The 13,982-nt window shown below is 50.1% G+C and overlaps 1 protein-coding gene across 1 annotated transcript in view; it reads right to left on the bottom strand.

The window, feature by feature from the left end:
- Nucleotides 1-12,542, bottom strand: part of LOC138760312 (NHS-like protein 1) — a 251,143-nt gene extending 238,601 nt beyond the window's left edge. The window contains exon 1 of the mRNA XM_069930718.1: nucleotides 11,712-12,542. Within this exon, the coding sequence (XP_069786819.1) occupies nucleotides 11,712-12,123 (412 nt within the window). The 5' untranslated portion in view covers nucleotides 12,124-12,542. The remainder of the gene's footprint in view (nucleotides 1-11,711) is intronic.
- Nucleotides 12,543-13,982: the final 1,440 nt, after the last annotated feature.

Genomic DNA, 13,982 nt, shown 5'->3' on the forward strand with positions numbered 1-13,982 from the left:
TATAAAATGGATATAATGTGTGGAACGCTCGGAAATGCATTTGGTTGTGCTGGAGGCTATATTGCCAGCACTGTCTCACTTGAAGATACTGTCCGGACGTGTGCGGCTGGCTTCACCACCATCAGCCCCCAGTAATGGACTCCGGGCGCCCACTACTCTTTATGTTTTTTTAAATTTTTTAATTTTTCACACCATAAACCACATTGACCATGATACATACATTTTCCTTTTCAAATATATACGGTGTCATTTTCTCCCCCCCCTCCATCCCACCCTCCCTACCTCCCCCCCCCCATCCATTTAAAGTACAAAATCTAAGATACGTTAAACCAGTCAAACAATGTTGTCATTCAATAAAAATAAACAAGAAATTCCACTGAGTCAATTCTTTTCATTTCCTTCTCCTTTCGTTAATTTAGGTGGTGAATGTCCCCGGTAGGTTTTCATGTACACTACTCTCTATGTTAAAGAAAAACTCACCCCTGATGCCTCCCCTAAACTTTCCTCCCTTCGCCTTTGGGCAACCTGCCCAAACCCAATCATTCTTGGTCCTTTCACCAACAAGTCACTCACATCCATTTATCCGACCACAAGAGCATCTGGCCAAAAGTGTACCTCGTGACAATTAATGAACTGGGATTACTAAATAACTGTCAACTGGGCAAAATTATAAAGCATCAAGGACATGAACAACAGAATTAATTGCAGGATACAAAAGAGGATCTGAAGGAGGTGCCAAGATGAACAATCAATAATGCCAGCCTAATGCAATCTGAAGTACCCAGGAGACAGGCCTTAACTAAAACCTGATCAATGATCAGCTTCTAACACTACATTGAAGGCATGCTGTGGACGGTCCAGCTGATCACACTCACAAGGGTATTTGAGATATTTCCACACATCAAAGCAACACATTTAACCCGTTGTTTCATGAGGTCCCCAGGTCAGACCTGAGGCTTCAGAGCAGGTTCCTGGGGATGATTCCGGAAATGAAAGGGTTATCTCGTGAAGAATATTTAAACAGCTCTTGGCCTGTATTAATTGGAATTTAGGAAAATGAGCGGGTGGAATCTCATTGAAACATTTTGAATGTTGAAAGACGTGGACAGAGTAGATGCAAAAAGATCGTTTTTTCCATGGTGGGGAGTCTAGGAGAAGAGGGCACAACTTCAGAATTAAAGGGCATCCACTTAGAAGAGAGATGTAGGGGGATACCTTCAGCCAGAGGGTGGAAAATCTGTGGAATTTGTTGCCACAGACCAGATCATTGGATACATTTAAGAGGAGATTGATAGATTCTTGATTAGCCAGGGCATCAAAGGTTATGTGGAGAAGGCCAGGCAGCAGGGCTGAGTGGGAGAATGGATCAGCTCACGATCGAATGGTGGGGCAGACTCAATGGGCAAATGGCCTATTTCTCCTCCTCTGTCTTACGGTCTAAAAAAACTCAACTTCTCCAGCCCTCCCTCCTTTCACTTACTGAGAGCCACTCGTGCAATAGATTCAGTGCAAAATAGCAACCGGGGCAAACAAACCAAAATGAATGAAGACTCCGGAGTGATGACGATGAAAATTCTTAGCCATGCAACTGCACGTGTACACAAAGGGCATGAACCAGAAGTACAAATTAACAGTGCGCAAGAGAAAAAAGTTAATAAAAATAAACTTTGATTGGAGGAGCAACACCTAATGTTCCATCTGGGCACTCTCCAACTGGATGGCATCAACATCAACTTCTGATTTCCAGTCAGCCCCTTCTCACTCTCCCTCCCTTCACCCCCAGCCCATCTCAAGTTTATTTGTCATCCAATTGTACCCGATGCGAAAGCATTCTTCAGAACAGAGGTAAACCTACATACAGACAGACCACACATTTTCAACACTACACATATTCAAATAAATATTATTAATAAATAGAAGAGTCACAGAGAATTGTTTTAGCACTAATTCAACAGTCTCACTGCCCATGGGGTGAATCTGTTCCTCAGCCTGGTGGTTCTAGCTTTGATACCCCTGTACTCCTTTCCCTGACGGGAGAAGTATCGGGAAAATGCAGTGGACAGGGTGGTAGGGGTTCTCTCTTCCTCCATCTCCTTCCCTCTCCCCCCATCACCTTAGCTTTTTTTTCCTCTTGTGCCCTCTCACCCATACCCACCTCTTGCCTGTGGGCCTGTGCTCCTTCCCCTGCCCCTACCCCAGCCATTTTATTTGGGTGCCTGCCTGCCTGCATTTTGCTCAAGCCTTGAGGGGCTCGGGCCCGAAACCTTACTTACTTCATCTTTGCGAAGAAAAAAAACGATGTGTGACTTACTGTGTTTCTCCAGCATGTTTGTGCCAACTACAGTCACAGCGTCTACAGATTTTCTTGTTTAATTAAATATTCACAGTTGCAAGCGTGCAAAAAGGACAAGAGTAACTTGGCAAACTTCTACAGATGTGTAGTGAAAAGTGGGCTGGCCGGCTGCATCTTGACCTGGTAATAGGGGCACCAGTTCCTCAGAGTGGAAAGCCCTGCAAATCCCAGAACAATCACAGGCAAAACTCTGCCCACCATCGAGAAGATCTACAGGGAACGCTGCCGTCGGAGAGCAGCAGCCATCATCAAGGATCCACACCCACCCAGCGCACCCTCTGTTCTCGCTGCTGCCATCAGGAAAGAGGTGTAGGAGCCACAAGATTCGCACCACCAGGTTCAGGAACAGCTGCTCCCCCTCCACCATCAGACTCCTCAACGACAAACCCAATCAGGGACCCATTTAAGGACTCTTTTGTGTGCACTTTATTTATTATTCTGTACTTGCAAAGTTTGTTCACATTTCTTACTTTGATTAGGTTTCCCTCTTTCGCATATGGCAGGAAACAAAATCTTAGTGTTGCATGTGACGTCACGTATGTACTCTGACAATAAATCAGAACTTTGAAAATGTGAGTTTTATTGGTCCTGGAGTAGTGTTACAGTTCAGGGTAGGAAAGGGAAATTCAAGAGCCTGATAGCTGTTGGGGGGGGGGGGAAATGTCCTTGAACTTGGAAGTGCCAGAGCTCACACTTTTGCTGGAAGCTGTGACAGCGTTGCCAGGGTGAAGGAATCCTTTATAATGTTGGCCGACTTCATGAGGGCAGTTCCTCACGTTAGTGAAATGATGTAAACTTGAAACTTGTTCTTATTCTTCAGAACAAGTCATTTCAACCACAATTGAATCAAGCTGCTGGAAATAAAACTGCAAATCACAGCAAGAGTGCATTCAATCATTTGATTCGTCTGTCTCCATTGTCTGAAAAAGCGATCCATATGTGGCACCCCATCGCCCTGCAAATAATCCCTTCCATGTTCACCTAATTCCCAAGGGCAGTGTTCCATGCAGAAATTCTCGATGGTGGGGAGAGTTTTTGCCTGTGATGAACTGGGATTTGCAGGTCTTTCCACTCTGAGGAACTGGTGCCCCTATTACCAGGTCAAGATGCAGCTGGTCAGAACACTTTTCACTACACATCTGTAGAAGTTTGCCAAGTTACTCGTGTCATTTTTTTTGGTCGATCACAACTGGGAATATTGAGTTAAACAAGATTATCTGCAGGCACCGAGATTGTAGGTGGCACAAAAATGCTGGAGAAACTCAGCCAGTCATGCAGTGTTGCATTTGGAAATTCTTACATAGAAAGGACCAATACAGTGAAAGGTATGGCTCTGTGGACGGTTTGTACAGCAGAGGGATCCAAGAGTACAGGTATATAGTACCTTCAAAGTGGCGTCACCAGTTGACAGGGTGACCAAAAAGCCATTGACCTTCGTCATTCAGAGTATTGAGTACAGAAGTTAGGAGGACACATTGCAGTTGTACAAGACGTTGGGTGAGGCCTCATTAGGAATACTGCATTCAGTCTTGGTCACTGTGCTACTGGAATGATATTGAGAAGATGCAGAGAATGTTGTCAGGACTCGGGTGGGGGTTGCTGAGCTACAGAGAGGCTGAACAGGCTGGGGTTTTATTCCTTGGAGTGCAGGGAGATGAGGGGTGACCTCACAGAGGTGTAAAATCAATCAAGAGAGGAATGGAACGTAGAGAGTCTTTTGCCTCCAGAGTGGGGGAAAATTGGTAATCAGAGGACATGAGTTTAAGGGTGGGTGTGTGTGCGTTTATTTTCAGCCCAGTGTGGGCAAGTGAGGCTGAGGGGCCTGTTTCTACACTGTATGACTAATTCCCTGAAGGACTTTCCTATTCAATCCACTATCAGGTTGTTGGCATCCAGAACTGTCTTGCCACATGAATGAACAATATGTCCAGCTCAACCCTTCCAGCTGGCTAAAATTCACTCCATTATATACAGCCGAAACAGAATTAATCAGTACTGTGGAAAAGGAAGCCGAGATGGAATAATTTGGTGAACTGCAGGGAAGCAAGGAGAGGATAGAATTGCTGCACTAGAATCCAACAGAAACTAGATGGGCCAAATGGTCATCCTAACATAAACATTGGCAATTGAACAATGCTATTACAATGCCAGTGATCGGGTTCAAATTCAGCACTGTCTGTAAGGAGTTTGCATGTTCTCGCTGTGTGTGCATGGGTTTCTTCCCGATTCTCTGGTTTCCTCCCACCCTCCAAAATCGCATGGGTTTGTAGGTCAATTGGATGGCACAGGCCTCAATGGCTGGAATCGGGTTTACTGTGTGGTAAATCCATCTCGCCTGACACCCCGTCCTCCCGGTTTCCCTTTCCTCGCTGCTCGATGTGTCCAGAACTTCCACGTATCTCAAAGAGGAAGACCTCAAGGGCTTTTAGCCATTACCATGTCACAGAGAAACTCCCAGTTTATTCCTAAGCAACAATTTATTTATCCAGGTAATTACAGAGAGAGGGGAGGGAGAAGAGAGAGGGGAGGGAGAAGAGAGAGGGGAGGGAGAGAGGGGAGGGAGAGAGGGGAGGGAGAGAGGGGAGGGAGAAGAGAGAGGGGGGGAGAGAGAGGGGGGGAGAGAGAGGGGGGAGAGAGAGGGGGGAGAGAGAGGGGGGAGAGAGAGGGGGGGAGAGAGAGGGGGGAGAGAGAGGGGAGAGAGAGGGGGAGAGAGAGGGGGAGAGAGAGGGGGAGAGAGAGGGGGAGAGAGAGGGGGGAGAGAGAGGGGGGAGAGAGAGGGGGGAGAGAGAGGGGGGAGAGAGAGGGGGGAGAGAGAGGGGGGAGAGAGAGGGGGGAGAGAGAGGGGGGAGAGAGAGGGGGGAGAGAGAGGGGGGAGAGAGAGGGGGGAGAGAGAGGGGGGAGAGAGAGGGGGGAGAGAGAGGGGGGAGAGAGAGGGGGAGAGAGAGGGGGGAGAGAGAGGGGGGAGAGAGAGGGGGGAGAGAGAGGGGGGAGAGAGAGGGGGGAGAGAGAGGGGGGAGAGAGAGGGGGGAGAGAGAGGGGGGAGAGAGAGGGGGGAGAGAGAGGGGGGAGAGAGAGGGGGGGAGAGAGAGGGGGGAGAGAGAGGGGGGAGAGAGAGGGGGGAGAGAGAGGGGGGAGAGAGAGGGGGAGAGAGAGGGGGGAGAGAGAGGGGGGAGAGAGAGGGGGGAGAGAGAGGGGGGAGAGAGAGGGGGGAGAGAGAGGGGGGAGAGAGAGGGGGGAGAGAGAGGGGGGAGAGAGAGGGGGGAGAGAGAGGGGGGAGAGAGAGGGGGGAGAGAGAGGGGGGAGAGAGAGGGGGGAGAGAGAGGGGGGAGAGAGAGGGGGGAGAGAGAGGGGGGAGAGAGAGGGGGGAGAGAGAGGGGGGAGAGAGAGGGGGGAGAGAGAGGGGGGAGAGAGAGGGGGGAGAGAGAGGGGGGAGAGAGAGGGGGGAGAGAGAGGGGGGAGAGAGAGGGGGGAGAGAGAGGGGGGAGAGAGAGGGGGGAGAGAGAGGGGGGAGAGAGAGGGGGGAGAGAGAGGGGGGAGAGAGAGGGGGGAGAGAGAGGGGGGGAGAGAGAGGGGGGAGAGAGAGGGGGGAGAGAGAGGGGGGAGAGAGAGGGGGGAGAGAGAGGGGGGAGAGAGAGGGGGGAGAGAGAGGGGGGAGAGAGAGGGGGGAGAGAGAGGGGGGAGAGAGAGGGGGGAGAGAGAGGGGGGAGAGAGAGGGGGGAGAGAGAGGGGGGAGAGAGAGGGGGGAGAGAGAGGGGGGAGAGAGAGGGGGGAGAGAGAGGGGGGAGAGAGAGGGGGGAGAGAGAGGGGGGAGAGAGAGGGGGGAGAGAGAGGGGGGAGAGAGAGGGGGGAGAGAGAGGGGGGAGAGAGAGGGGGGAGAGAGAGGGGGGAGAGAGAGGGGGGAGAGAGAGGGGGGAGAGAGAGGGGGGGAGGAGAGAGGGGGGAGAGAGAGGGGGGGAGTGAGTGGGGGGAGAGAGAGGGGGGAGAGAAGAGAGAGAAGTGTAGAGAGAGAAGAGAGAGAAAGAGAGGAGAGAGAGAGAAGAGAATGAGAGAGAGAGAGAGAGAAAGAGAGAGAAAGAGAGGAGAGAGAGAGAAGAGAATGAGAGAGAGAGAGAGAGAATGAGCAGTTATAGACTCACAAACAGCACAAGGAGAAAGTACACGTAGACTCTGCGTTAGGCAAGGCTTACCAGCAAGACATCAAAAGCCCCTGGCATATCACTTTACACCTGTTCAGAAAGTCTCAAAGCTTTCTTTAGCTAATGAATTGCTTTCTGAATTCTTCTACTTTGTGTTTCTGAAGTTCAAGGATCATAAACCATTACAAATTATTTATTGTGAAAAGGCAGCTTATTGCAAACGTTATCGCATATTGAATTGGTATTAGGATGCAGTAATATAGCCCATTATTTGTCTGGGTAACTACTTTCGAAGCAGAGAAGGATTTGTCAAGCAGAGGAGACCGAGGAAGACTTGGCATGGGTCTTGAAAGAGACCTTGCTTTCAGGTGGGAAACCTTTCTCACAGTGGAATACAGCATCAAATTGGCGACAGAAGAAAAAACCTCACTCCATAAAGCAACATTCAAGGCTTTCTGCTGTTTAATCTCTGCTGCGGTGTACAAAAGAAAGCAGCCAACCTCAAGGTCCCCACAAACAGATAATCTGTTGCAGAGAGGGACAAACGTTGGCTGGAACACTGGAGAAGTCCTTCACTCTTCTTCGTAGCTTCAAATGTACAGCACAGAATAAAGGCCCTTCATGCTCCGGCCTACCTTGTGCACTAATCCCATTAGGGCCATTCCCTTCTCGGCCTTGCCTATTTAGGGCAATTCAAATGCCTCTAAAACAGTTATTGTATCCGATTGCACCATCTGGATATCAACCACTCTCCCCAAAATTCTTAGATCTTCCTTACGTGCCAATGGTCAGGACCAGACAAAACTCCACAGGGTTCCTAAATATTTGTAAATTTAGACATACAGCATGGTAACAGGCCCTTTTGGCCCATGAGTCCATGCTGCCCAATTACACCCAAATGGCCTACACCCCGCAGTATGATTTAAATGGTGGGAGGAAACCAGAATCCCTGGAGAGAACAGACAAACTCCTTACAGACCGCACGGGATTTGAACCCCAGACCCAATCACTGGCGCTGTAACAGCGTGGAGCTAACCGTGACGCCCCCTATTCAGCCTGCAACGTCATGGGCACCAGTCTACACGAGGGCACATCCACACGAGGAGGTGTCTTAAGAAACCAGCCTCGATGCCCAAGGACCCCCCCACCAACCAGGCCAAGCCCCTCTTCATTCTGCTACCATCGGGAAAAAAATACAGGAGGCTGAAGGCGAGCACTCAGCGGCACAAGGACAGCTTCTTCCCGCTACCATCAGATTCCTGAATGAACAATGAACCACAGGCCCTTTGACTTTTTCTTGCACTATTTTTCATTTGTAAGGTGGTTTATTAAATGTTTGCACAGTGATGTTGTGACAAGACAACAAATTTTGAGACATGTTCCTGACCATAAATTCTGATATCTCTTCCTCTCACCAATAGAATTAGCTCTCATAGAACAATGATACACAATAGCTCATTCTATTCTCTCTCTCTCTCTCTCTCTCTCTGAGGAATCCCATCAGTTCCTTTTTCCCACTTGCTTCCCTATTCTCTGTCACATACCCTTCAACACTCCCAGTTCTCCGGGCCACCCATCTACACTGGGGATTAACTCATAGCAGCCAACACATCTTTGGGTCATGGGAGGGAGCCAGAGGAGGCCCTCACAGTCACAGGGAGAACTTGAAAACTCCAAAGAGGCAGCACCCAAAGTCAATACTGGAGTTGTGATTCTGGGCAGGAACTGGCCCTCCAAACTCGAGGAACATTTCAGCAGGGGTCGAGCTCAACGTGCTGACTTGACAGAGTGTTGAGGGAACAAGAATTTCAAAATGAGCTACTCGCCTCCCACCTCCAAGTTTACCACAAATTTCCCCCTTTAGAACAGAAGTTTTCAAGTACTGAGTTTTATTGGTCATCTCCTGCAAGAAGGCAATGCTGAAAACGAATCCAGGAGGCAATGTGCATGGGAAGAAAAGAACATCCGAAGAGTTGTGGGGAATAAGGTCAGGGGGTACTAACCAGGCAGCTCTTTCAAAGAGTAAACTCAGGTACAATAGGGAAGAGATTCTTCGTGTGCTGCAAAATTCTACGACATATTTTGCTGCAGTCTATTTCAAAGAAGCTGCTTCAGGTCGCTTCTCACCTCAAAGAACAATTGGAATAGGAAAATCTGTAATCAGGAATCCTCCAACACAGTAAATGGCAGCAAATAACAGTCTTGCCCCAGAACATTAGACTCTGGGCAGATCCGGAGCACCCCCCCCCCCACTCTCAGCATTACAAAGCAGGCTGGTGCCGCCCCCCCCCCACCTCAGCATTACAGGGCAGGTCTGGCACCCACCCCCCTCAGCGATACAGGGCAGGTCTGGCACCTCCCCCCTCAGCATTACAGGGCAGGTCCCTGATCGAGTTTGTCATTGAGGAGTCTGATGGTGGAGGAGGTAAGGGCTGTTCGGCACCGATACCTCTATCCTGATGGCAGCAGCGAGAACAGAGCGTGCGCTGGGTGGTGCAGATCTCCCATGTTGATTTTCTTGACAGTGGGGAGAGTTTTGCCTGTGATGTCCTGGGCTGCATCCACACCTTTTGCAGGCCTCTCTGCTCTGAGGTATTGGTGCCTCAAAATGGAGCACTGGCACAGCTACTCTTATTTATTCCATCATACCCCCTAAATATTGATTATTAAATCCCCTCCCAATTGAGAATCACCCCAACTTTTGGAACGTCTAAACCCAAAATTCAGATACTGGGCGGAGCGAATGTGCTGAGGTCAGATCTGTTGAAGGAGAACTTTCAATAGCTTCACACAGAGGAAAGACTCGTGAAATTTGAAGAAATCCTCCTAATAAGCCATCGTGGAAATAGAATTGGTGTTCAACATTTAGCTGCTGCTTTGAGAGAGAAAAAGAAATAACCTAATGCTTTAGCCCTGATCCAACAAGATTAACAAATCTACAGCTTAAATCCTCTGCACAAGCGTTCCCAAGCGGGGAATTGGTACGCAGCAGGTGCACCCAGCATTTTCCAGGTCTTTTGTAAACACGTAACAAAACAAGTCTTCTCTTTACTCCGTCCACATCACACACCCTTCTCCGTAGCATTCAAACATACATCTCCAAACCTAAATACCCCTTCAGCAATGACCACACAGCCTTGCGTTCTTGTATTATGTTTGCTAGAGTAATATTCCTCAGTAATTTACACCTTTGGGACAGAAATCTGACAGCCATCAGAACTGCATCATTATATACTGGCTCACACTATTCAGCCCATCAGTACTGCATCGTTGTATACTGGCTCATGCCATTCAGCCCATCAGTACTGCATCGTTGTATACTGGCTCATGCCATTCAGCCCATCAGTACTGCATCGTTGTATACTGGCTCATGCCATTCAGCCCATCAGTACTGCATCGTTGTATACTGGCTCATGCCATTCAGCCCAACAGTACTGCATCGTTGTATACTGGCTCATGCCATTCAGCCCATCAGTACTGCATCGTTGTATACTGGCTCATGCCATTCAGCCCATCATCACTACATCATTATATACTGGCTCATGCCATTCAGCCCATCAGTATTGTATACTGCTTCACCCTACATTTTTAAAACTCAAAATAATAGGTCAGGTTCGTAATTGTGCAGTTGAGGATCTACAAATAATTTCAACCACACTTCTACTTGATCTGAGATCCTGGTTTTGAATGTGAGTCAAATACAGCCTCATACCAATGATTCATGATTTTGAGAGAAATTAACAATATCCAGTCATTCAGATGAATAGTTTTGATGCAAAGAGAAAACTAGCCTTTTTCTCTGCTGTCCTGATATCTTTATTCCAGGACATGGGGAAGGTCAGAAAAGTCATGGAGCTACAATGCACGGAAATAGGCCCTTCAGCCCAACTCGTCCATGCCGACCTGAAACTTTTTCCCCTGATATCTTTATTCCAGGACACGGGGAAGGTCAGAAAAGTCATGGAGCTACAATGCATGGAAATAGGCCCTTCAGCCCAAATCATCCATGCCGACCCAAAACTTTTTCCCATCAGGGTATCCAAGACCAGTGAACCCAGGTCTACAGTGAGGAGCAAGAAGTTTAGCAGGGATTTGAGGAAGAATTATTTTCACCTGGAGGCTGGCTGCAATCTGAACTGCCCGGGAAGGTAGTGGAAACCCTGGACGAGCTCTTGGGAGCGCCAAGTCAGAGTAGATGGACCAGGCATTGGGAAACTGGATCACTTGGTACTTGAAGGTCATCATGGATATTGTGAGCTCAGTGACTCCACAGCAGCTTCAGGTGCTGCCCTCGTGGTCAAAGTGGCCCCCCAAAGATTTTGGCCTCCATTTGGACAACAGAGCTAACTCGCCCTAGCAGAAGACCCAAGGCTGATCCGCACCATCCCAGTACTGTCGAGCACAGTGACAACGTGGTTAAAATTTTACAAAAGCAAGATATATGCTCTAATGACCACAGAAAGCCAAATGCAAATATCACTCTCCAACCCAAGCTTGTGGGTAGAAAAATAAACGTCGAAAATAATATATTGTTTTTGCACAATAAATACAGACCAGTCAGGAATAAAGAGATCACAGCGCCAAATTACAGTCCCCTCATCTCACAAAATTCCTTCAAGAAAGTTACACCCTTTTTGAAGTTTAAAATCTGCAGCCCACAGACACCAGCTTCGCGCTCCCAGCAACAACAGGGTGAACAACCATCCTGGGGTAGGGTTGATCTCAGGAGGTACAATCCAGGGAGAGGAGGGTTCCAGTCACCCACGCTTCAGAGGGAACTAACCCAAAGGGGAATTTTAAATAAATACCGAGAGAGAATGTTTAGGATTCAGCGCATGGGTTAAATAAACGGGCTGGTCGGAGCGAATAGGCACACGGGCAATTAACAAAAGTGCAATCAATTACATTCAACTACAAAGTTACGAACTTTTAAAGAAGTTGAGAAATTGCACCTGAAACTCGGGGGGTGGGGGGTGGGGGGAAAGGAGAGGAAGAGAGGGAGAAGGGGGGGGGGAGAAGGGGGAGGGGGGGGGAGAAGGGGGAGGGGGAGGGAGGAGGGAGAAGGGGGAGGGGGAGGGAGAAGGGGGAGGGGGAGGGAGAAGGGGGAGGGGGAGGGAGAAGGGGGAGGGGGAGGGAGAAGGGGGGGGGGGGACAATTTTAAGGGCAGCAGAGGTTTGAACGGTGTCTGTCGCGGTTTCGAGGGCAGATGAGGTTCGACTTACGGACGGCGACCCCCTTGGCGTCCAGGCGGAGGGTGCGCTCCTGCAGGCTCCGGAACCGGCTGTCCAGGAGGCTGCAGCGGGCACACAGCGAGCCTGCCTCCGCCTCCAGCTCCTGGAAGATGCCGCTCGCTAGGCGGCTAAGGTCGGCGAGCTGCCGGAGCAGAGAGACCAGGCTGTAGCCCGACACGTCCTGCAGCGTGTCGAAGGGGAAGGCTCGTCTCCGGCGGCTGGGCTCGTCCGGCTCCGTCCTCCCCCCGCCGCCGCCGCCGCTCCTCCTCTTCTTCCTCCTCCTCCTCCTCCTCTGCGACCCGTCTCCATCCTCCTCGTCCCCTTCCTCAACGCCGGCTTCCCAAACTTCAGCCCCCCTCCTGCACACCCAGCGGGGCTCCACGATCCTCTTGGAAAAGGGCATCCTCCCAAAACTTCTCTCTCCCCCCCCCCCCTTTACTCCCTGCTCCAAGGGGGGGTTTCTTTTAAATGTACCTTTAAGTTAAAACTTTGCCGCTCCAACTTTCCGACGGGACACGATCCACAGCCTCATCACTGGTGCAGAGAGAGAAAGGGAGTTGGGGGGGAGCCCGTCAGTCAACTCGGCTCCGCCGCTGCCTGGAGCAGCACCCACCGTGAGTTCAGATGGAGGGCTGCCGAGAAAAAGAGGAGTGACAGCGACCTGAACTCCGGGAACGGACTGTCATTCCCAAAACCAGGAGTCGCACCCGTGCTGGGTGATACGAGTGGGAGGCCAACTGAGAGTTCAAACTGCCCCTCCAAACTCACAGAGCACCTTGAGCGTTCCCTGCTCTGAGATTGCTTGCTGTGGTATTGTTTTGCCCCCCCTACCAGTTACTGTCTCTGGGAGGCTGTCCCCACCCATTAATGACTCATTCCTTTGAGTCTCCTCCCCTTTCCAGCAGTCCTGTACCTGGATCCGGGTCAGACACAAGCAGCTTTCAGGTGCCACGGGGGGGGGGGGGGGGGATTCTCGGAACCGGAGAATAGACCTGCAGGAGGAAAGTTGGGTCAGTGCACCTCCTGGCTGGGTTCTCCACTTTCAGGTAGCCACCACTGGGGTAGAAGAGGAGGTGGCTTTACAGACCGGTATTCTGGCCCCCTGAAAGCGAAAGTCTTGGGTGCACTAAAGCCCTATTGTTCCTGCAGCCTATGAGTCTGTGGTGATCGATAGAGCTTATCAGGTATGTGGGTGGGAAGAAAAAGGGTGAAAACCACTGATTTCGAGAAACAACACGATAACAGGCCCTTCCAGCCCACGAACCTGTGCGGCCGCCATCTTTGGCTTGGCTTCGCGGACGAAGATTTATGGAGGGGTAATGTCCACGTCTGCTGCAGGCTCGTTGGTGGCTGACAAGTCTGATGCGGGACAGGCAGGCACGGTTGCAAGGGAGAATTGGGGGGTTGGGTGCTGGGTTTTTCCTCCTTTGTCTTTTGTCAGTGAGGTGGGCTCTGCGGTCTTCTTCAAAGGAGGTTGCTGCCCGCCGGACTGTGAGGCGCCAAGATGCACGGTTGGAGGCGAGATCAGCCCACTGGCGGTGGTCAATGGGGCAGGCACCAAGAGATTTCTTTAAGCAATACACCACAATTAACCGACCAAACCCTCATGATTTTGGAAGGAGACTTGGGGAGAACGTACAAACTCCTTACAGACAGCACCGGATTCAAACCCGCGTCTCTGGCACTGTAATACATACTGAAAGTGTTTTTTGATTGTTATGTCATAAATCCGGTGTAATGTTAAACAAAATTGCCGTAAGGTAGTCAAGGAATCAGAATTTATGGTTGTGAACATGGCATTCACAGTGCAAACATTTATCTTGACCACCTTACAAAATTAATCAAAAAATAGTGCAAGAAAAAAATCAAAATAATAATTTGCCATCATCAGCAGGAATTGCCGGGCATCCCTTACAGTACGAGGGAAAGAGAAGTAAGAGAGAGTCCCTTTTCCAGGTCCGAACCTCTGACACGATCAGGAAGGCCTCGTCTCCCTCGTCTCCTGGTTCCAAGACCTGGTACCCCTTCAGCCAGTCTCCAGCCAGACTCCAGCTGTCCACAGCCTGGTGCAAATCCTTTGACCGCAATTGCCAGCGTGGGTTCCTCCCCTCGAGTCACCAACAGCCCACCGCCTGTGTGTTCTTCAGCCTCAGAGCCCCTCACTGCTCCGCCACTGTCGTCACTGTCCCTTAGGGTCATCACATCTGCTTCTCCTTCTCAAACAGGAGGTATTCTCCCCATTCTCTCGTGGTCTGCACCAGT

This window comes from Narcine bancroftii, chromosome 4 (assembly GCF_036971445.1).
Source record: "Narcine bancroftii isolate sNarBan1 chromosome 4, sNarBan1.hap1, whole genome shotgun sequence".
Classification (NCBI taxonomy): domain Eukaryota; kingdom Metazoa; phylum Chordata; class Chondrichthyes; order Torpediniformes; family Narcinidae; genus Narcine; species Narcine bancroftii.